Source organism: Callionymus lyra, chromosome 1 (assembly GCF_982586985.1).
Source record: "Callionymus lyra chromosome 1, fCalLyr1.hap1.1, whole genome shotgun sequence".
Classification (NCBI taxonomy): Eukaryota; Metazoa; Chordata; class Actinopteri; order Syngnathiformes; family Callionymidae; genus Callionymus; species Callionymus lyra.
Genome location: NC_141818.1, coordinates 45,809,158 through 45,832,538, shown reverse-complemented (window position 1 = coordinate 45,832,538; position 23,381 = coordinate 45,809,158). Strand labels below are relative to the sequence as shown.

At 38.5% G+C, this 23,381-nt stretch overlaps 1 protein-coding gene across 1 annotated transcript in view; it reads right to left on the bottom strand.

Annotated features, from left to right (window-relative positions):
- Nucleotides 1-7,942: 7,942 nt before the first annotated feature.
- The window catches only part of cacna1ib (calcium voltage-gated channel subunit alpha1 Ib), a 190,888-nt gene continuing 175,449 nt past the window's right edge, over nt 7,943-23,381 (bottom strand). The window contains exons 34-38 of the mRNA XM_087810032.1: nt 21,176-21,319; nt 20,921-21,055; nt 18,821-18,959; nt 14,387-14,574; nt 7,943-10,994 (exon numbers count right to left, since the gene is read on the bottom strand). Coding sequence (XP_087666158.1) covers nt 10,464-10,994; nt 14,387-14,574; nt 18,821-18,959; nt 20,921-21,055; nt 21,176-21,319 — 1,137 coding nt within the window. The 3' untranslated portion in view covers nt 7,943-10,463. The remainder of the gene's footprint in view (nt 10,995-14,386; nt 14,575-18,820; nt 18,960-20,920; nt 21,056-21,175; nt 21,320-23,381) is intronic.

The following is a 23,381-nucleotide window of genomic DNA, read 5'->3' as shown; positions in this document are numbered from 1 at the left end:
GAGAAACGCTTCACTGCAAACTTCCTCTACGAACAATTCTTACAACGTTACCTTAATGAGACAGTTTTGTAATATTATGGGATGCCTTAGGTTACTGATGCTGTGATTTGAAATAAAACTTTATTTATCCTTTTTACTTTACAGTCTCTGTCCAATAACACTCACCAGGAACTGCAGCCCGGAGGTAAAGAAATCTTTAGAAAGCAAAGAAAACGTGTGTTGTTTTTATACTTTAATGCTGCTAATCACCACTTTTGGAATGTATAATAGTTCAGAATCAAATGCTTTTTCTTATTATATTTACACATTAATTATTAGACAAAAATGTTCCCTTTTTCATCTTTGCTCATCAACACTTATTTATCATATGATTGTTTTTGTTTGTGTTTGTTTTTGCTTCTAAATGTTACCAACACCACTCTTTGAATGTAAAAACTATTTTTGGTTTTTATTTATTTGTTTAACTTGTGTACTTTAAAGTAAAGGCTTATTTGTTTTAACCATGGTATCGAGAGGTATCAAAAATATTCGCTGGTAGAATTAGTTCAATTTAAGTTCATAATTTAATGGGGTTTTTTTTTTATTTCACTTAACCCATATTTAACTAGTTCATAGTTTTTTGTTTAGATATTTTGCCATGATATCTTCTTTTTTTAAAATGAGTGCCGCAGCCCATAATATAACCACAGACAGCAAGTATTATATATGTTAAAATATGCGTCAGATTTCACATCAGAAACTATTTAACATGTACTGTATTGTCAATATTGTAAGAAAAACACAGGGATCGTATTTGTTGGTTTGGTATAAAGCTTAGGAAATAATGCAACGAAGCTAAAATACAGTACCTTGAGTTCATTTTTGTCCAAAATACGAACTAGTTCATGAACTTTCTTTCGATAATCTCAACTCTAAAAGGCGCCTTCTACCAGATTTTTAGTCACATACTGGCGCTTGGTTATCTGGCTGAATATGAGAGAGGAAAGGAGGTTTTCGTGAGGCCAGAGTCGTTCCTCTCCTGACGATGCCAGCAGCAGGACTAGAATGCCTGAGAACTTTTTGGGACAAATACCTCCACTGGGGACCAGAGCCCTGCAAACAAAAGACGAGAGAATAATCACCCCGAAGCAATTATTAGATCCACAGAGGCGCTGATTTATCAGGAAAACTCCCAGAGGAGGATCAGAGGTGATGCTTGAAGAAACAAGCCGATAAAACATGGGAACTCATGATTGCTGATTGAACAATACAATGATCCAGTCGTCAGTGAAAAGAAATCCCAGCATTTTTTTATTTATTTCCTTTTCAAAACCTTAATCAGCAAACGTCAATAGAAATCAGTTCAAGTTTCCTCTTTCACAAACTGTATCAGAAAAATCACAGTGATATTATTTTTCTTTTTGGAAACTTATTTTCCTTAAACCTTGTGTTATATCTGGGTCAAAGTGACCTGAAGGCCTGGAAACAAATGTGTTTGTGGTATCCCTTGTGTTATCTCTGGGTCAATGTGAACCGAAGGCGAGAATACAAATGTGTTTGAGGTATCCCTTGTGTTATATGTGGGTCAAGGTAACCAAGACACCCGAAAGCAAATGGGTTTGTGGTATTCCTTGTGATATCTCTGGGTCAAGGTGACCTGAAGGCCTAAATAAAAATGTGTTGAGGTATCCCTTGTGTTGTATCTGGGTCAAGGTGACCTGAAGGCCTGGAAAAAAAATGTGTTTGTGGTATCCCTTGTGTTGTCTATGGGTCAACGTGACCCAAAGGCGAGAATACAAATGTGTTTGAGGTATCCCTTGTGTTATATCTGGGTCAAGGTGACCCGAAAGGCCTGGAAACAAATGTTTTTGAGGTATCCCTTGTGTTATACCTGGGTCAAGGTGACCCAAAGGCCAGAATACAAATGTGTTTGAGGTATCCCCTGTGTTATATCTGGGTCAAGGTAACCTGAACACCGCAAAACTAATGGGTTTGTAGTATCCCTTGTGATATCTCTGGGTCAAGGTGACCCAAAGGCCTGAATAAAAATGTGTTAAGGTATCCCTTGGGTCGTATCTGGGTCAAGGTGACCTGAAGGCCTGGAAACAAATGTGTTTGAGGTATCCCTTGTGTTGTATCTGGGTCAAGGTGACCTGAAGGCCTAAATAAAAATGTGTTGAGGTATCCCTTGTGTTGTATCTGGGTCAAGGTGACCTGAAGGCCTGGAAAAAAAATGTGTTTGTGGTATCCCTTGTGTTGTCTATGGGTCAACGTGACCCAAAGGCGAGAATACAAATGTGTTTGAGGTATCCCTTGTGTTATATCTGGGTCAAGGTGACCCGAAAGGCCTGGAAACAAATGTTTTTGAGGTATCCCTTGTGTTATACCTGGGTCAAGGTGACCCAAAGGCCAGAATACAAATGTGTTTGAGGTATCCCCTGTGTTATATCTGGGTCAAGGTAACCTGAACACCGCAAAACTAATGGGTTTGTAGTATCCCTTGTGATATCTCTGGGTCAAGGTGACCCAAAGGCCTGAATAAAAATGTGTTAAGGTATCCCTTGGGTCGTATCTGGGTCAAGGTGACCTGAAGGCCTGGAAACAAATGTGTTTGAGGTATCCCTTGTGTTGTATCTGGGTCAAGGTGACCTGAAGGTCAGAAAACAAATGTGTTTGCGGTATCCCTTGTGTTATCTCTGGGTCAAGGTGACCCGAAGGCCCAAAAACAAACGTGTTTGTGGTATCCCTTTGTTTTTCTTCAGGGTCAAGGTGAACAACCTCCCTGGCTTCCATAAATACATATGCAGTGGTGGAGGTCGTTGTCTACAAACAGCAGAACCGATTTCCTCCGCCACAGATTATTAATCTGTAAATGCTATTCTTTAGATTGAATCTCAGTGTCTTTTTTATGATTTGAGCAAAAGCTTAACTTGTGTACAGGCCAGATGAAGCTTCAGTTTTCACATGCAGGGCTGGTGTTTCGGTAACATGGGACTCGGCTAGAGATCGTTCTCAAGAGACTCTAATTAAAAGAGCTCCGGGCACTTGGAGTCTACCAGGCTGGGGGGCGCAACTGTGGCGATGCACCATCTGCTCCACTGCAGCAGTCTGTTGTACGGTTGAGAAGCAAATGACCTCAGCTTGATCCCACAAATTATTTTCTGAATATGAATGTGGCAAACAAGTGAGTGAAATTGTTGTGTGATTCATTATGAATTTTATTCTCAGACGAATGGCTTGAGAGGTTTCTAAATAAAAATACAATCAAGGACGTCATAAAGAACAATGGAGCAAGAATGAGAGTCTATATACCTACTATATAGTCAATATGGATCAGTAGATAGATTGATCAATGTAATCTATGGAGGATGGCTGGATGAACAATGGATGGACAACGAATGCATAGATGGATGTAACCAAAGAATGGAAAGACAGACGGATGGATGGAAAAATAATTTGAAAACTATAAAAGTAATATTAAATAAATAGTGATGCGAAATGATGGATTTCTTTTAAGTAAATGGATTAATACTTGTTTCTGAGGTACATAAGTAAGCGAGTAAAGGTTATTTGTCAATATCTTTCTAGACCAGGGTCACAAAGCCCTTTAACAATCAAAAACAATACACAGTTAAAATATATACTTTAAAGATCGAGACACATAAGACAAACACAGGAGTCCAAGAGAATCAGGAAAATGTACAAATAAAAACGTCTTAAGATGTTTCTTGAAGGAGTCAGTAGATCATCAAACACAGATATCGTTCCAAAGCTTAGGAGCAACATTCTGGAAGGATTTCTCTCCTCTGGTCCGGAAGTTCAGGAACCATCAGTAGATTCTGATCCACAGACCTCAGAGCCCGAGCTGGGGTGTAAGTCTGGATCAGATCACTGATGGAAGGTCTGACCATGAATAGATCTGAAAGTAAGAACCAGAATTTTAAAGTTGATCCTGAAAGAAACTGGCAGCCAGTGAAGAGTTTTAAGGATCGGAGAAATGTGAGTTCTTCTACTAGAGCGGCTCAGAATTCTTTCTGCAGTTTTGTATTAACTGCAGCCGAGACAGATCCTTCTTGTTTTGGACACCAAAATAAACGGTTACAAGAGTCTAAACAAGAAGAGACAGGTGCATGGATTACAAGCTCCAGATCGTGTTGTGGCATCATTTTCCTAAATTTAGAGATTTTTTTTCAGTTGAAGGAAACAGTTTCTGGTCACATTTCTGCAGTGTTGCGGTTTGCCTCACAAAATAAATCATTTGAAACATATATAGAGTCGGTTTCGCTGCAGCCCAAGAGGGCGAGCGCACCGGGTAACATCTGCTGTGCGACCCGGGAGGTCGAGAAGAATCCCTGCAGCCAATTATTCACTCACAGAGAGAAAAACCTGTGGCTCTGTGTTTCCTGTTTTCTTTTAACAGCGACTTAAATGATTAACAATGATCCGTACACAACATGAGATAAACAGTGAAATATGTACACAGACCTAGTACCGTCAAATGATGTTGGACATACCCGGGATGATAATAAATAGAAGTAGACGCCCAATGAGGTTAATGAGTGCGACAATGATGACACGAAGGAGAAGTGATTAGTGAGTATAAAGGTGCGGGGAATTTGTTGTGACCCCCCTATTAGGGAAATGCCCAGACAAGGTCGAACATTTCATCACTGGGTTTATGCATTTGAATTACAATCTCAACGTCATTTACGCTCATCTGCTATCCAGCTCATGCTAATGCTTCTTTTGTCCTCCAACACAATGCACACCTCCACTAGTGTCTACCTGGACTTTCACAAAGGCTTGTGCGTGTGTGTGTGTGTGTGTGTGTGTGTGTGTGTGTGTGTGTGTGTGTGTGGGGTGAGCCAGCCGCGAGAGGTCATCACTTCCTCCTTTGTCTCCCAGTCACCACAGAGCGAGCCAAGTCATGTGGAAGACCGGAGCTGCGTTCTAAGGGCCCGACTCCCAGAAAGTCTCCCCTAATAAGTCGGACACAGAAGAAGAGACGACGGTAATTACTATGTCGGACGTGGTGGAGATTCTATTCCTGCGGAGACCGACCGACGGAGTTCATCTGCAGCTGGTTCCCGGTGCTCACCCACCCATGATTTTCATTAGAACATTCAAACGATAAAAATGTCTTACCAGCAGTTCACTTTCGATTTAACTCCTTTAATATGATTAAATAGAATTAATCATAAAGTAAACGACCTGTTCGCTAACACTTATTAATAAAAAGTAATAAGCCACTTATTAACGATTGTAAAACTCACCCTATATTTTAATCTTAATAACAGGAAAATTTGTTCCAGCTGAACAAATGGAGAGAAGCTAGTTTTAACCAAAGGTGATGTTGAATTACTTCTTTATTTCCCAGTTATAATCAGTTATTAGGTTGTTGTTAATATCATGATATTATGGGGAAAATATAGTGTTTAGAGTTAGTGTTTTATAATGGTCTATAAGCGGCCAATTGGCTGTTAGTACACATATGAATAAATACTCTATTAATAGTTATAGATATATACTATATGTGTTTCCCATTATAAAGTGTTACCATGTTTTCCCCCTTTTTTTATCAAGGCCCATTTAATCTGGATATCCATATTGAGTAGTGATGAACTGATGAAGCTTCATGAAACAGTGTCATGTTGTTTAGAGGGCAGTAGGTGGCGCCAACAGTTTAAAAATGATTTGATTTAATTAGAACAGTTGTTCAAAACAAAGGAAACTAGTGCAGAGACCGCCATCTAGTGGACTGGAAAATAATGACACTGTTTCATGAAGCTTCATCAGACCATCACTGCTATACAGTATATACTGTGTAACCAAATGAATGCAGTACCATCATCACAGGTACTTCAATACACTCAACAGGAACATGCAGTATATTGTCAACACGCACACTGACACACTTTTATTTTATACATTAATGAATACAAATGTAAGACATTTATCATTTGATTGCAAGCAACTGCCAAACTGTGTGACCTTTAAATCTGCCAAAAACTGATTTCCTTGTTTGCAATTAGGACCTCGTGACAGGCGAGCTTCTGCAGAGCAGTGGGTGACGACGAGTGGAAGTGCTAATGAAGAACAGCGTCCATGGATGTGGTGGGGGGAAGAAGAAAGTATTATGTCAAGTAAAGTAATAGATTACACAACGAGGTAACTATTAGGGACAAGTGAGGATCTATTCCATATCCTTGATTTCACATGTAAAAAAAAATAGTAACAGAAAAACCGTCTACATGTTTACTAGTACTGAGTGTTCTGTACTCGATAACTATTGTGGTCCAAAATGTTAGCTAGTTAACAAGTGAATTCTTCCTTCACCCCTCTAGTTAACTAGTTCACATGTTATATTGTGAATGTTCACCTTTTCACTAGTCAAATAAAAATGATCTTACTAGTTAACTAGTTCGGTAGTAAACATATTAGATCAAACTAGTTTACTGGTAAGGGAAAAACAGTTTGATCTAGTTAACGAGTGAGCGTTTCGGCCTTCATTAGTACGTTTTTAAACCTTCACTAGTTCGCTAGTAATATAAAACTGCATGAAAACTAGTGTAAACTAGTGAACTAATCGTAAACTAGTGTGTTCATTTGACATGTGATATCAAAGATATGGAATAAATCCTCACTTGGCTTTCATTAAACTACACAATATATAACTAAGATTTTTTTTTTAAACATATTTGGGGTGCAGCAGCTTTAGCAAGAAGGCATAGACTTTCCTTCCCCCAATAACTTCGTCCAGATCTTCCAGAAGCAAATCTTCCATTGACAATTACCTAAAACCTGTGTTTCTATATGTACTGCTAGAACAAGGGGGCACCGATTAAAGCTGGATGCAGGTAAGAATATCATGTAACCCTAGCTACATAATTTTTTTTTTTTTTTTTATGGAATTACATTAACATGCTTTAGGGAGATGGCCACGGCCACAGATTGACTTGTAAACCTTCAGTTCAGTAACATGGTTGATGTCACAGATACTATGTCCTTGTTTTATTTATTCTCAATGACAGATAAAGGTTCCAATTTTCAAGATTTTTTTACTCATAATCATATCTGAGATGTTAATCTTTAGCTGGATTTCTAGATTTCTTTTTGTCGTTGGCACTTTTCAAAACCCTTGGATGGCCATCGTGCTAACTACCTTGGTACCATCAGGAGGCGCCGATCATTTCACATCTGCAAGAAACTCCTCTGCATTTGCTAACGGTCTGTGGTGGCTAGTGTTTTATGCTTCGGTGTGATGGGGTGGATCAGAAAGGCTGGCTCTGTGGTTGGAATGAAGCTGGACTCACTGGTGACAGTTGCTGAGAGAAGATCACTCGACAAACTACTGTCCATCATGGATGATGACATCATCCTCTGAACACCGTCATCAGTGAACAGAGAAGCAGATGGAGTGAACGAATACTGCTCCCATGATGCAACTCTAATAGACTCAGGGACTCGTTCATTCCTCTTGCTATTAGACTTTATAAGTCTATAGGGGCAGGAGTGGAGTGAACAGATGATTTTCTATGTTAATCTTTGTGTCCTTTTCTTTTACTTAATTTTTGTTCTTTTTATTGCACTTATTTCTTGTTTTTATGAATCTGTCGTCTGTGTTGCTGTGTGCTGGGAAAACTATTTCTGGAAAGAGATCTCCAGAGTGATAAATAAAGTTTATCCATCCATCCATCCATCCATCTTTTTTGGACGTCATGATCCGTCTTTCCCTGATCCAAGATCTTTGACTCTGAAATAGTGATGGGCTGATGAAGCTTCACGAAACAGGTCAGTAGGTGGCGCCCTCAGTTTCAAGCTTCGTCAGACCATCCCTTCTTTGAAGTCCATGTGAAGGTAAATATATAGCTTCAGTAACAGAAGAAGAAACAACACCAGGGGCATTTCAAAAGCAAGCTCTTATTTATAAGACACCAGAGTGACATTTAAAACAAAAAAAGAAAGTTCACATGCCATTTTGGGCAAAGGGAGTGGGGTGGGGGGGATAAACTAGCGAATGAAAAAGGGAAAATACTCTCTGATACATTGATACACAGTTGTCCTCTCAGTTACTTTGCAATCTATGTGCAAATGTATTCAATACATGAGTTTATAAATATAATCTTTTTTTCCACTACATTGCAGATCCCCCCCCGTATAAACTTTCTATGACATATTGCATATTTCAAACGGGAGTAGCGGTAGTCAATTTTATACTCCAGCTTCCACACAGGAGGGAAGAAAAAAAAAAAAGACAAGAATGAGTACAGATCAGCTACAGAGACACTTGACAGTGTTTGAAACTCAGCAAGTGTGTTTTTTTTATGGATGCGTGAATGTGTGCGAGTGTGTGAATAATTCCACCTGAGGTTCAAGCTTTTCTTGACGGGGATTGAACATGGAGGCTCGCAACAAGGTTTCTCACCAACAAAAGCTTACAAACGACACATATTTGGATCTCCTGCTTTAGTTTTATAAATATCTTGCTACAAATCAGCAGACCTGAGTCAAATAGTTGACTGACACTGCAACTCTTTTACCATTTGCTGCATTAAAACCGCAGTTCAACCGAGTCACCATCTCAGAATGAACTCATGAGAAGGTTCAACAAGGTACTGGAGGACGGACAGATCTAAAACAGAGTCTATTTAAATCAGAAAGTGTCTCTTCCCTGGTTTGCAGGTTTGAAGAGACTTGAAAACATGAATCCACCCAGCACAACACAGGACCAAGGACAGCACAAACGGTATCAGTTAACAGCGCTTGATTAAAAAACAAAACGGCATTGGTACAGGTTTCTTTGATTTTCTGGACATCAGTATTCAGTTCAAGTAATTTTGGGAACAGTTATTCAAAGATCAGGCCAGTGTCAAGAAAAGGTCATGCTGAGTGGAACAATGTTTGATGACTGTTAGGGGGGTGAGGTGGTGAAGTCGGGAGACAGGGGTTAGGAAAGCCAGTTGGCTTCAACATGCCTTTTGATATTGTTTAAGATTGTTGAAGATTGAGACACCAGCACGAAGAAAAAGACGAAGACAACGATTGAGGTTCATCGATGTGATGAAAGAGGACATAAAGATGATCAGTATAGGTTAAGGTAGATGTTAGGCTTCCGGGATCCATAAAGGTAGTGGTCCTAAAATGATAGAGGGTTATTTACAACTAGTCAATCCAGCATTATCTTAACTGTAAGTGGCATGAAAGTTGCTCAGTTGCTGTTGGACTTTCCCACAGTAAGTATTTAAGACCATTAAAAGTAAAAAAAAACATGTGTGAGTCACTTAATGAGAGTGATATACCACTTTCTGGACAGATAAATGATGGGCTTTTTTTATCTTCTCTAAGGTAGGAGGTGTGAGGTGCATGGCAAAGGAGTCTGAGAAGGACATCATGCGTCAAAGGAACCTCCAAAAGCTAAGCCTCAACAACAATCATGGTGCCTCTGATGTATCTATCCAACCATGCCTGAGGCCAAGAGGACAGTGGTGAGAAAGAACTACTCGTTTTCTACTCAGCCTCATGTCGACTAAGGGTTGACAGTTTTAGACGAAAACGTAAATCCATTTCAATGCCTAAAGGCTAACACGCTACACAGACAGGAAGTACTCTGGGTAAATATCACATCTTCTAGTGCAGACTGGAAGCGCTCGTGATAGCGAGTAACGAGTACTTCCTGTCTGTGAAGTATCTTGTGTAGAATGGAATAATCTTATATTAAAGTTTCTCATAGTTAACTTATTTGGCTCAGGTCTGCATTCATTTTAGTCTCTACTACAAGAAGGGAAAATAGAGGCCACAGGAAAACAGTGTTTCTCAAAAAAATAAAATAAACTTACTTAGCAGCAGCAGGAGCCAAATGTCCATTAGTCTCTATAAAGAGGCCCTTTTTTTAAACTTGTCTAGCCGAGTGTCCCTCACTCTTTCACAGCAGACAAAGGCTTCTACATTCAGACTGCATTACCAAATATGACGCCTTTTCAGTTTCACATCAGGACCCAACTCAGACAAAAGTGCAAGAGGGTTAATGCTACTTTCATTTGTACAAAAAAACGACGACACTGTACAAAGTTCAATCTGATCATGTTTGGATATTGAGTACATTTTTGCACAAAGGTGAGCGCACCAGATGGCAGAGACAATTCCTTGAATATTTCCTTTTAGATGCGCCCAACGCAGTCTTTATTCCAATCTCTTCCATGGCTCTTGAAAAGTACCGTGTCGAAATGGCTGGAATTCATAACCCAACGAAGCTACATCACCCGACTCCGATATCCCATTATCCTAAAAAAGTCCTAAAACCTTTTTCTCATTTTTGTGAAACCTCCTCAGATCTGCCGCGGATGTCGGGACGTGTGAGGCAACTGAAGTCCCACAAGGTGCACCTCAACCAGCCGATCCAGAGTGAAAGGCGAGGAGTCACTTTAAACAGAGTCGTCTATTTGACCCCTTTTTAGGAGCTTCAATGAGTCATCGAAACAAGTGTTTCATCTATTTGTCTTGTAGCTGGGGTCTTTGGACTGGACCGTTTTTGTGCTTAATCCTGTGACGTCAATCTTCTTCTCCACTTTTAATCCCAATCTCCAAGGATTAGACAAGCAAGTCTTAGCATCTACTCCTTGAAGCATAGTATTCCTTGCTGATGATTTTTTTTTGGCTAAAGAGCCGGTGCTGTTGCACTTCTTGATCGGTTGAGGTGGATGACAAGTTGTAGTTAGCAGTGAAGTCAGAGAGAGGCTGTTGAAATGCTCAGTGAAATTGGTTTGAGAACAACCACCACCGACTGTTCCTGTGATGTCCACCGAGTCCCACTGGTGACAGCCAGGTGACGTGCCGTCTCTCGCGCAGCTGCTGTAGCTTCTCTGGCGCCCTCTTTTGGCTTGGAGGTTGCAAGCAGTGCTTTGCTTCTTCATCGAAGTAGGCAACGGGTAGTTGAGGTCACAAGGCGAAGAGTTGCTGAAGCCCTCTTCGACGGTGGTGCTGCTGGAGGCCAACGATGAGTCGCTCACAGAAGGGTGCTGGAGAGAAAAAGTAGGAGAGAGAGAAATCTGAACTTCTATCTTAGTTTTACATATATATAGCTTAACTACTGTACGTAACCTAGATTGTGAGGACACTGGTTTTCCTGCTGTGTGCTTACGTTATTTCCCACATACTGGGACAGAGCTGTGAAGTTTCTTGGGTTCAGTGAAATCCACAAAAGTTTCCCTACAGGCTTAATATTTACTTATATTAGAGACAAGGGTTTTTTAAATGAGTAGCAGTCAAAAACAATGATTGAGTCAGTCAATACGAGGGTGATCAGTCCTTTCAAACTAAAAGATCTGCACATTGTTCTCATCTACTGGCATAAAAACTGAAATAATTTTTATTTTAAATATTTTTATTACTAACTCTTGCAAGTTTGCTTATTTGTTGTTATTTCTCCTGTGTTTTGTGTAATATTTTGGGGGGTTCATAACCTCTCTGTGTAACCATCCATTCCGCTAACAATAGTGTCAGACCAACCCATTGTTTCTTAATGTATTTCTGTGTTTGTGGTTCCGATCTTCCACGCACCTTTAGTTTCCTCCTCTATTCTTTTTTTTAACTACCATACATTTGTGTCGACAGCTTTGTTGTTATAATTGCCTGTTCTTTCATCCTATCAATTATCAATTAATTTTATATATTTTTTCTGATGGAACTTTTTAAATGTCCATTTGAACCGTTAGAACACCTTTAAAACCCTCTAAATGACTTATCAAATTGTCCACTGCCATTAATCATAAAAGGGTTACATTGGTTCACTTCTCCCATAATGCATCTTGAGATAAAAACGGCGTCATAGCTCAGATGGTAGAGCTTGTGGTCTGAGAAGTTGCTGGTTTAATCCCAGCTCCGGACGAGATTGTGGCGTTGTGTCCCTGAGCAAGACACTTTACCCTGATGGTTCAGCTGGCGTGCTGCGTCGCAGCCTACTCCCATCAATGTGTGATTGTGTGTGTGAATGCGTAACTTAGTGTAAAGCGCTTTAGGTGCTGAATAAGCATAAAAAAAGTGCCATATAAGTAAGAGCCATAAGAGAGAACCATTATAACAGCTTAATACACTAATGCCAGCTTGTTATCCTTAGCGTGACCTCTAACATAACAATTTGTCAGTGTTGGTATGAAGTTGGATTTCGTTTCGTTGTAACAAAGTCTTTAAAATGGTTGCAAAAACTCTCGTCGGTGGTTTCGAATTGAGTGAGTGCAACCCCTGATTGTTTTTTTTCCTTAAACAGAAAACAGCAGGAAATAAACAATGAACCAGAAACATTGGCGCACAACCTGAGACGTACAGCGAGTGATAGAAGTATGATAAAAAAAAAGAAATAAAAAAAAGCCTGAGCCGACAACAAAAAAGAGAGCGCACACAGTCGGTACCGAGCTCGGGGCTTGGCAGACTAATTAGCTGAGTAGCAGAGAGCATCAGTGCAGCTCAGGATCACAGAAACACTCAGACACAAACCAAACAAACCAAACAGGTAGAGAGGAAGAAGGGGGAACCTGTCTCCATGGTTACAAGGGAACTCAGATAAGGGCTTCTTTTATCGGGGCTGTGTGATGTCGGAGTTGACGGAGGCGAACAGACTTTGTTCGGTTTGAAAACAATTAGAGCTTAATTGGAAACTCTCTGGGTTTACTCTCCGGCGTTTTTAATGAAACTCTCTTAATGAACGACTTCAAATTGGAATCAAGGATGTGATATTTTTTGCTGCTGTAAAGGAATTTGGTCTTGCTTTGACTTATTGAAACATGAAAAAAGGAATTAGCTTGAAAAGGAAGGCTCAAAATGACTGAGCACATTATTGTCGTCTCAGACTTCACTCTTCAGAGGATCAATTAGAACGGCAACACATCTTAACATTATCTTATTTATTAGTTTAAATTATCTTTGCATCGTCTTCAATTTTGCAGCAAATATTCATCCTTTTTTTTTGGCAAAGCTCTTTATTTGACAACTACTGGCTCAGGAGCTTATACAACAAGTCAGATACCAGGGATGTGAATCTTGTGGATCATGATTTAAACAATTTGTATTAAAAATATTCAGTTTATATAAGATGGTTATGGTTCAGGTATTGGCTGGGTATCAAACTTGATTATTATGGAGGCATTGACTGAAATGCAAATTTCTAGGAAACTTTACACGTGCATCCTGCGGTTAGTTAATCGGAAGATGTAGCTTCGTTTTATGGATGATTTGCGTCGTTTATCTTAGCAGCTGATCTAATGTTTACTGTGACGTTTATCTTCTCTTCACAGAAATCTTTGAGCCTGATGTGAAGGAGACAATGCCAGGCAGTGTGAATCCAGTGTGAGATGCTATCGAACTTATCCCTCTGTTCAAACATCCACAACTCAGGGCTACGTTTCCCGCTGCTGTGGATATCTTCAGCCAGGAGCAGGCTTGTCTGTGTCCTGAGAAAGTAGATACATTTATTTTCTAAATAAAAACTGCACTAAAGGCAATGAATATTAGATTGTATTGTCACTTGTTTGTGCGTGGTTTTTGCGCTAGCTAGTTAGGATTGAAATTGGTATCAAAAATTGGTATCAAAAAACATATTGTTCAGAAAACGATATTGAAAGTAAAGGTATTGGTACTAGTAAAGATAATCAATTAATATCAAGCCCTTGGTGTTGGAATCGTTGAGGTTTTGTCCAGCTCTGTTGCCAAATCAGCACTTTTAAAAAAGTTGCTGTTGCTTAAAAAGGGCTCAAGATGACAGGTTGAGTGATGCCTGGAGTCTACAAAATTATAATAAAGTTAAATTCTCTTCGCAAGGAAGGCTCAACCAAGAGGAACCCTGGGTCAGACCTAGGAGACTGTGGAGTGATTTACATCCTCCATAGTTGCGAGACTTCCACCACCAGCCGAGCTACCTGAACTTGATAGCTCTTCAGGCGTCAAGGCCAACAATATAGTTTGTTCCACTTCCTCTTCTATGCGTTTTTTTCCCATATCTTTTATTGACAGAAACAGGGAGGTAAGTAAGTAAGTAATTTTTATTTATATAGTGCTTTTCCAGACCAGGGTCTGGCTGGAAACCATCATGAATGGAAAATCTAGAATCTTGAAGGTACCTCCCTGATGGAATTCTAATCTTTCAGTCAGTTTATTTTTATTCTTGACTTGTCTTTTAAAGTTTGGTCGAACGAAAACCGTTGATTTCTGCAAACCGTTGTTTGTTCTCGTGCACATTAAATGTACTTTTTCTTGCCGTGATTGCAGATTGAAGGAGATAATAGAGACACAGATGGATAATGTGATACAAAGTGAAAGAACATCGATCGCACCTCAACATCCCGGTTGTGTATCCAACATTCATACAATATAGTCCAGTAAAGACAGCATTTGTCAGGTCTTTTAACATCTACTGTACCTGAGAGAGTCTGCTGTTGGCGTCAGATAAGCAGATCCAGGAGGCAGGACCGGTCAGAACGGAAGGTTCCGTCACTCTTCTTCCATTCCCAGGTGTGCTCTGAAGATGGGCTCGAGCTGCAGGGTGAAAGATATCCACTGGTAGGTGAAGCCATCCACCCACTCCACTGCAACTTGTGGCGCCACCGTCTGTCAAGCGAAAGTTAAGCAGAAATGCCCGGCAGAAAAAAGGAAATCGCACCAACACAATTGCAAAAAATATATATACAATTTGTGGTGTTTACACATACTTTATGACAATTATATTTCATCGGGGCCACATTATATACCGTGGCTGTTATAAGGGGCCGTCAAGCCAAAAGAAGGAATAGTACAAATAAATAATTGTATATATTGGTAAAAATGTAAGGGACATATGAAAATAAGCTTAGGTTTAAATTTGATTGCATATAATTTAATTTTAAATTAATTTTATTTTAAGATTTTATAATTTGTTATTTTTTACCATTTAAAATAAAATACATCAAATACAAAACAAGTATTGCCAACCTTTTATTGTATTTTATTAATTTAAATTATTATTATTTTACATACATTTTATTTAAAACATATTATATGAAAGATAAACTAATAAAAAGGACAAATAAAAGAGGAGAAAAATGTATTAAAACATTTTTTATTTTTTTTAAATATATGTAGAAAAAAACATGATAAAGAAAATCAGTTAAGACATGAGGTAAATAAATGGTGTAACATTTAATTTTTATAAATACTAACTTTGGCCAGGTCTGCTTCATGGTGTCTTAGGTGGACGGTGACCAGAGCTGGGTACTTTTAGTGAGAGACATGGACATTGTATGAATGTAATACAACTTTAGTTATTCAAAAAAAAAAGAAAAAGGATTCCAATCCATCAAATGAAGACACAATATTCAGCTCCCAGCACAATCTACATTTTAATTTCCCTGCTTTAATAACCACAACGGTTTGCCTTGTGTAGGTCAAAAACAAGTCATTTGTCATGAATTTAAATTGTGGTGTGTAGATAATAACGCAATGATTGTATATGCACAAGTTATTTGAACGATCATATCGATGTCAGGGTAATGTCAGAACTTAATGAAATCCTGGTCGTTAAATATCACACCTGCGTCATAAAATTGCATATTTTAGGATTCAAGCCTATGGAATGTAATCCGAGAGCTTCTTTGAGTGGATGCTGGGAGTCAGCATTTCACGGTGAGTAGTGGACATATCTAGAGAGCCTATATAGTTTAACCTACCTTAAAACCGAAGCATCATACAAAAATAGTAGTAACGATAATATATGATAATGTTTTAAAATCTCATTAACCAAAGTAGTAGATCCACCTGAGTCTGTCCACCTAAACCAAAAATGGTCAAGTGAAAGGAGACCCAGAAAAAGACCCCACTGAGAATCCAAGTACGCCCCATTTTTGATCAAATTTGTACAATATGTAGTACATATTAAGGAAGATTTCTAGGAGTTCAGCCTAATGTAATTTCAATTAAACAATACCATATTATTATTGAGGTCACAACATGACTTGAAGCTCATAATCCATGCGTTTGTGTCTCTCGTTTAGACTGTTGTTTAAAAGATTATCTTTGGTTCTAAACTAGAAGGATCTGTCTCGCCTGCAGTTCATACAAAACTCTGCAGTGAGAATTCTGAGCCGTTCTAGTAGAAGAACTCACATTTCTCCGATCCTTAAAACTCTTCACTGGCTGCCAGTTTCTTTCAGGATCATTTTAAAATTCTGGTTCTTACTTTCAGATCTATTCATGGTCAGACCTTCCATCAGTGATCTGATCCAGACTTGGGCTCTGAGGTCTGTGGATCAAAATCTACTGATGGTTCCTGAACTTCCGGACCAGAGGAGAGAAATCCTTCCAGGCGGTTTCTCCTAAGCTTCAAGAAACATCTGTGTTTGATGATCTACTGACTCCTTCAAGAAACATCTGTGTTTGATGATCTATTGACTCCTTCAAGAAACATCTGTGTTTGATGATCTACTGACTCCTTCAAGAAACATCTGTGTTTGATGATCTACTGACTCCTTCAAGAAACATCTGTGTTTGATGATCTACTGACTCCTTCAAGAAACATCTGTGTTTGATGATCTACTGACTCCTTCAAGAAACATCTGTGTTTGATGATCTACTGACTCCTTCAAGAAACATCTGTGTTTGATGATCTATTGACTCCTTCAAGAAACATCTGTGTTTGATGATCTACTGACTCCTTCAAGAAACATCTGTGTTTGATGATCTACTGACTCCTTCAAGAAACATCTGTGTTTGATGATCTACTGACTCCTTCAAGAAACATCTGTGTTTGATGATCTACTGACTCCTTCAAGAAACATCTTAAGACATTCTTATTTGGGCTTTTTCTTAATTATATTTGGGCTGCTGTGTTTGTCACTCTGTCTGTACTTTAAGTGTGTATAGTTTTGTGTTTAAGCACCCTGGTCTGTGAAAGCCACTTTACAAAAATAAATGACTAACTTACCTACTACTATATATATTTCAAAATTAACGACGAAAACCGTTATTTTTGTCTAAAAATAAATTCTGTCAGTAAGAATGAAAACGTTATATCAAAGAAAACAGTTTTTGACCAAATAATGTTAACATCATACATGTAAGAGAAGAAGGTACTTGTTTTTGTTGTTTTTTTTAGACACTTATATCACCTACATACACAAATTAATGAAAGTAAGTAATAGATTTTTCTTTAGAAGGAAAGACAAATTCTTACGTCAATGTAAAAACGTAACACATGGTTGGCCTCGAGCCCCGAGTAGCTTAAAAGTAAAGACTGAACTCTTTAAGCAGCTTTTCATTAGAGTCGACGTTAGGTCTTTCTGAGTCAGTGAGGGTGATTTGAAAAGGCGGGGGAGGTTGAAAGGGCCTGATAAAGAAAGAGGACATGACTGTCGCTGATGACCTGGCATTGTAGTAAAATCACCTCATCCTTTCACAGATGACTGAAGACTTGAGGAAGAATCGGGCTCCTGCGCCTCACCTTGTTGCACAAAGTAATCTACTGAGCTTTAAAAAAGAAGTAGAAGCATTAAGAGTCAAGTTATACAAAAGGTTGTGCGAACAATAATTGCGTTGGTTTTAAATGATTCATTTTATATCAGCATTATAACATTTCTTTAAAAAAAAATCGTATTTATTCAACTGCTGTTACCATGTAGACTGTTGTCTATTTTGTTAATTCATTTATATTAGTGATGTTCATTAGGGTACATTTGGTTTTCTGTGACTATTATTTCTGCCATTCTATTGAAACACCAGAGTGGATCCTACGTTAGTATTTGGTTGTTGTTGTTTTTAAACAAAAAGTTTTTTTTTTAATTTATTTTATCATTTTATAAAACACGTTTATAAGCAATCAGGTTGATCTGGGGATGAGTAATAAACGCTACAAGTGCGGTCATACATAGACACACTGAGGTATAAAGAGATAAGAGGATATGTGTGTCACAATTTAACAGATCATACAACAAAAACGAGAGCATAGATTAGTAAAAAGAAAAGGTAAATATTAAGAAAAAGCACAAATAAAAAATTGTGTTAAGATGCTTCTTGAAGGAGTCAGTAGATGCATCAAACGCTGAGGGAGAAGAAGATCATTCCAAAGCTTAGGAGCAGCTCCTGAAAGAAACTGGCAGCCAATGCAGAGTTTTAGGGATCGGGGAAATGTGAGTTCTTCTACTAGAGGAGCTCAGAATTCTCGATGTAGAGTCCAAAAGTTTTAAAACAGCAAAGCAAATTCACCTTTATTTACTTGTTCACTCAGGACATTTGGGGCCTTTTATGCTTCGATTTTTGATTCTATGTTTCGAGAAATGAACTTTTGGTTTCATTTCTGACATAATAATTCAGAGAATTAAAAAAGTTGCATTTCAGGAAATTGGTGATTTCCCAAAATCATACAATGAAATTTGAGTAACATTTCTTTGTGTTCACATGCTCCGACTTCAAGTGAACTTTGGTTTTGTTGCATTTTTAAATATTATTTGAACGCTTGTATTATCTCAGGATCAAGGTGACCCGAAGGCCTGAAAACAAATGTGTTTGTGGTATCCTTTATGTTGTCTCTGGGTCAAGGTGACCCGAAGGCCTGAAAACAAATGTGTTTGTAGTATCCCTTGTGTTGTCTATGAGTCAAGGTGACCTGACCTCCGCCATATGGAAGCCAGGGAGGTCATTCACTTTGACCCAGAGCCAACAAAAGGGATACCACAAACACCTGTTATTTTCGGGTCAAGGTGACCCAAAGGCCAGAAAAAAGGGTTAAGAACTTTTTTTTATTTACAGTAATAAAATAAGTAACATTTCTTTGTGTTTACATATGGAATTGAACTTTTAAGGGTCTGTCTGCCGAAAACGATGGTACCTTTGGATTGTACCCGGCTTCCCTGCTCAGGCCTCAGCTCCATCAGCTCCTGGATATTGTCCTCATCTTCATCCGCCGAGAGCTGAATTTCCCTCTGGGTGGGCAACTCTTCCAAACTCTGGGAGCCAGCGCTGCCTGTCTGTTTGATGGAAAAGACGTAAATTAAAGCTAACCGCTAATGAAAAGCCTGGTTAGGCCTGCGATCAAGAGGTAAATGAGCTCAGAATGACACCTTTTCATCCATAAAAGTGGTTTGAAAGCGGACTATGTAAAATCTCTCTCATGCCGTTTCGTTTCATCTGTCTTTACATGTCTACATGAAAGTGTGGCGAGGAGAGCACTGTTGAAAGCAACAATCGCTGCTGGTGTGGGATCAAATGAGCTGAACCCTGAATGGCTCAGTCATGGAAACATCTCGAGTGAGTGCTTTCAGGACACGCTGGCCAATTTGAGTGGGGAACTCTCACATTTGAGCTTCACCAGGAGAAGATGAAAGAGCGGCGACCGGTCTTGGGCTGTGTTTATATTTCAGAGACATGGGTTACGTGAGTGTGTGCTGTATTCTCTTACTAGTGTAACGAATATGTTTTTATAACTGAGAAAACCTCGCTCATTCCTAACTTTTATTAGTTGGTAAGTAAAGGTTATTTGTAAAGATCATTCTAGATCAGGGTCATAAAGCGCTTTAACATTAAAAACAAAAATACACATTTAAAATATATACTTTAAAATATCAAGACACATAGAAACAAACACAGGAATCATAAAAAAAAATTAAGGGAAAGACACAAATAAGAATGTCTTAAGATGTCTCTTGAAGGAGTCAGTAGATCCATGAAACACAGGGGGAGAGGAAGACCTCAGAGCCCGAGCTGGGGTGTAAGGTTGGATGAGATCACTGATAGTCTGACCATGAATAGATCTAAAAAGTAATTTTAAAATTGATCCTGAAAGACACTGGAAGCCAGTGAAGAGTTTTAAGGATCAAGGAAATGTGAGTTCTTCTACCAGAGCTGGTCAGAATTATCTAATATCAGAAAAGTGCAGTGACATTTTTTTTGTTTATCTGTATTCAAACCTTTGACAAAAGCCAACCTTTTTTTATTGTGTCCCAAGAAAAACCTCTTCAACCCTGACTCTTCTGACTTTGCTTCATTCTACCTGGGGCACCAAAGAGTTCTCCATCTGTTCCAACCCGTCTGCACTCTCCTCTTCACCTCCCTTGATCATAGAATAGCAATTTTCTCTTGATCTTACACTATGGAAATAGTGATGGTCTGATGAAGCTTCATGAAGCAGTGTCATTATCTTCAGAGTCCACTAGATGGCGGTCTCTGCACTTTTCTCCTTTGTTTTGAACAACTGTCCTAATGAAATACCATTTTTAATCTGATGGCGCCACCTACTGACCTCTGAACAACACGACGCTGTTTCATGAAGCTTCATCAGCACATCACTATATGGATGTATATCAGTGGAGTATTAAATGTAATAGTTGTATTTAATAACTGAATTCAATATTTAAAATATGTTAAGGTTAAATTCGGTTTAAATTAATTAATTAAATAGTTTCAAAACAAACTGGTGTATTTTACACAAAGTTGGATATTCTACCATCAATAGTCAAAATTGTTATTCTTTTAATTTGTTACCTTTTAAATTTAATATTTCTCCCATCAGAAGCCATTGAAATTCAATATAGAAATATTGTATAATAGTTCTACCAGATAATACCAAAAGAATGCCGAGCTACTTGATCCACTTTCAGCCAATAATGTGGCAGAAGATCACTTGACCTCCAGGGTCTCAAAGAGCTTATAATGAAATTGAAAGTACTTGTTGGTTCGGTTATGCTAACATTTTATATTGAATTTAAATAGCTTTGAATCACAAAAGCAATGAATAACAAGATGTATTTTATTAATTATTGGAATTTAAATGATGAAACTATGTGTCAAAAATGCATTCATTTGAAAATAAAATCCAAATGATTGAATTGTCTTATTAAATAAAACCAAATGCAACAGGTCAATATATAAATAATTCAATGAAATTGAACAACCATTTAGAATGAACATTTGTAATTGAAATGTTGATCACCTGACTGCCTCTCGCCAACAGTTGGTAGCTGCTGCGATCATCCAGACTCAGGTCATCGGGGAGCTCTGGTGACAAAGATTTATCTGACAGCTGCTCAGACATGAGTGACGCCTGCTCCACCTCCGCCAGTCGGATCTGAGCCACAAACAACAACAAAAAAAGATTATTTCAAACAGTACTGAAAACATCATCCGACAAAAAACAACCATGTATGTTTTTATGGAAAAAATAAATGAATGCTGAAATAGAAAGAACCTTTTCTTGCGGGTGACTCTTACAGTCCTTGCAGACCGGGGGAGAAGAGTAGTGGTGGAAAACCGAACCAGACAGGTTGTCAATCATGTCGCCTTCCAGCGAGTCCTTTATCAGCAGAGACACGCTGTCCAGCCACAGACTCTCCTGCACAACAGAAACATGTTCATCAAATACGTCGGCTTTCATCGCTTCTCTGAAGTCGAGTCTCTAAAGTCACTCTTCACACTCGCAGCCACTCTGAGAACGCTTCAAACCGTCCACCCTGCCCGCACTCTCTTCTCTTCTCCGAACAACCATGGTGCATAGAACCTCATTCACAAACTATTTCAAACGCAGAAGACAAAAATCCTTTCACAACATGTCATAGAGCCGACCGCCTCTGAGAAAGCAATGTTCCGCACTCAGGTGTTCATTGAGTCTCTGTAAGCAGATGCTCGATATGATTGATTCTTAAAGACCACATCTAATACATTTTAATATGGATTAGATGTGGTTCATTGAAATTGAAATTTCACTCCTTCAGAAATTCTGGTGATATATCTTATTCATATCATTTTTATTATAATATTATGCAAGTTTAAATGTCACAGACGTATTCCCAATTTCAAAGGAGTCAACGCTGCATATGTATCTGCGGAAGAATATATATATATATATATATATATATACAGAATAACAACAAGTAATATATGAAACATAAGTTTGGCTAGAGATAGTCTGGTGAAGCTTCATGACGCAGTGTCATTATTTTCAGAGTCCACTAGATGGCGGTCTCTGCACTATTTTCCTTCTTTTTAAACATATGTTCTAATGAAACATCAACTGCTGGCGCCACCTACTGACCTCTAAACAACATGACACTGCTTCATGAAGCTTCAGTCCATCACTAGCTTTTTGCATGTACTAATACAAATATATATTTTACTTTAGTAAAAACAAGCAAATCAATTGTTTATTTTTCCAGAACATTACATTTCCTTCATCGCCACATTTTTGTAATTATACTTTATACTTTACTATTAGGGAAACATTTAAAAAACGATGACAGTATTCTTATTGGTAGTGATGGTCTGGTGAAGCTTCATGAAGCAGTGTCATTATTGTCAGTGTCCACTAGATGTTGCTCTGCAATATTTTCCTTCTTTTTATTATTATTATTTATTATTATTTGTATTGATATAGTGCTTTTCCAGACCAGGGTCACAAAGCGCTTAAACAATCAAAACAATATTCAATAAAATATATACTTTACAGGTCAAGATAATACTGAGAACAACACAGGAGTTCACAAATGTTCTAATAAAACATCATGTTAAAACTGATGGCGCCACCTACTGACCTCTGAACAACATGACACTGCTTCATGAAGCTTCATCAGCTCATCACTACTTATTGGGCTTGATGTTGGTTTACTTTTTAAAAAGTTGAAAGCTCTGAGAGTTTGATGAGACAGACTTTAAATTTCAACAATTCACCAGTGAAGTAAATCATATAAAAGAAGACACCCCCCCCTCATCCCCCCCTTCCTTCCTCATCACTTTATTTATTCTCTTCAGTTAAAAATACTTTCAGGCTGACACACAATAACCAATAAACACAATGAAACTGAGGCAGTGGCAGCCACCCACTCACAACCTCCCTGCATCTTCCAACCCTTCCACAGCGAACCTCTTTTCTCACTGCCTTTCCCTTTCAATTATTCCTCCACCGAGTTCCAGACTAATCCCAGGAGGAAAGGGATGAGTTGAGAATGACAAGCTAAATGCAAAAAAAAAAAAGAAGAAGGAACTCAAAATAATAATAACTCCTTTTTTGGGCTATTCTTTTATGAAGCAGTTTTTCTTTTTTCTTTTAATATTTCAAACACCAAACAGATGAACAATAGAAAGATGAAGTCTTACATCAGCAAGTCTCACAGGGTGAGCCTCAATAGCACAATGATTCTGACCAAAGAAGACTTTCCTTTTTAAAAAACTGGTTAATCTCAGCCTCAGGCCTCACGCAGCTGGTTGAAGTGCCAGAAAACCCCTGCTATTCCCCCCCCAAAAAAACAAACATTTGTGTTGATCCAAACTTGTAATGTGACCCGCAGTGTAATACCGAGGAACACGATGTTCTCCTGGTTCCAGCATCTGTTTACTTCGGATTATAATCAGGTCACAAATGCAAAAACTTTGAATCTTAGTTGGCGGTTTGATGTAATCGC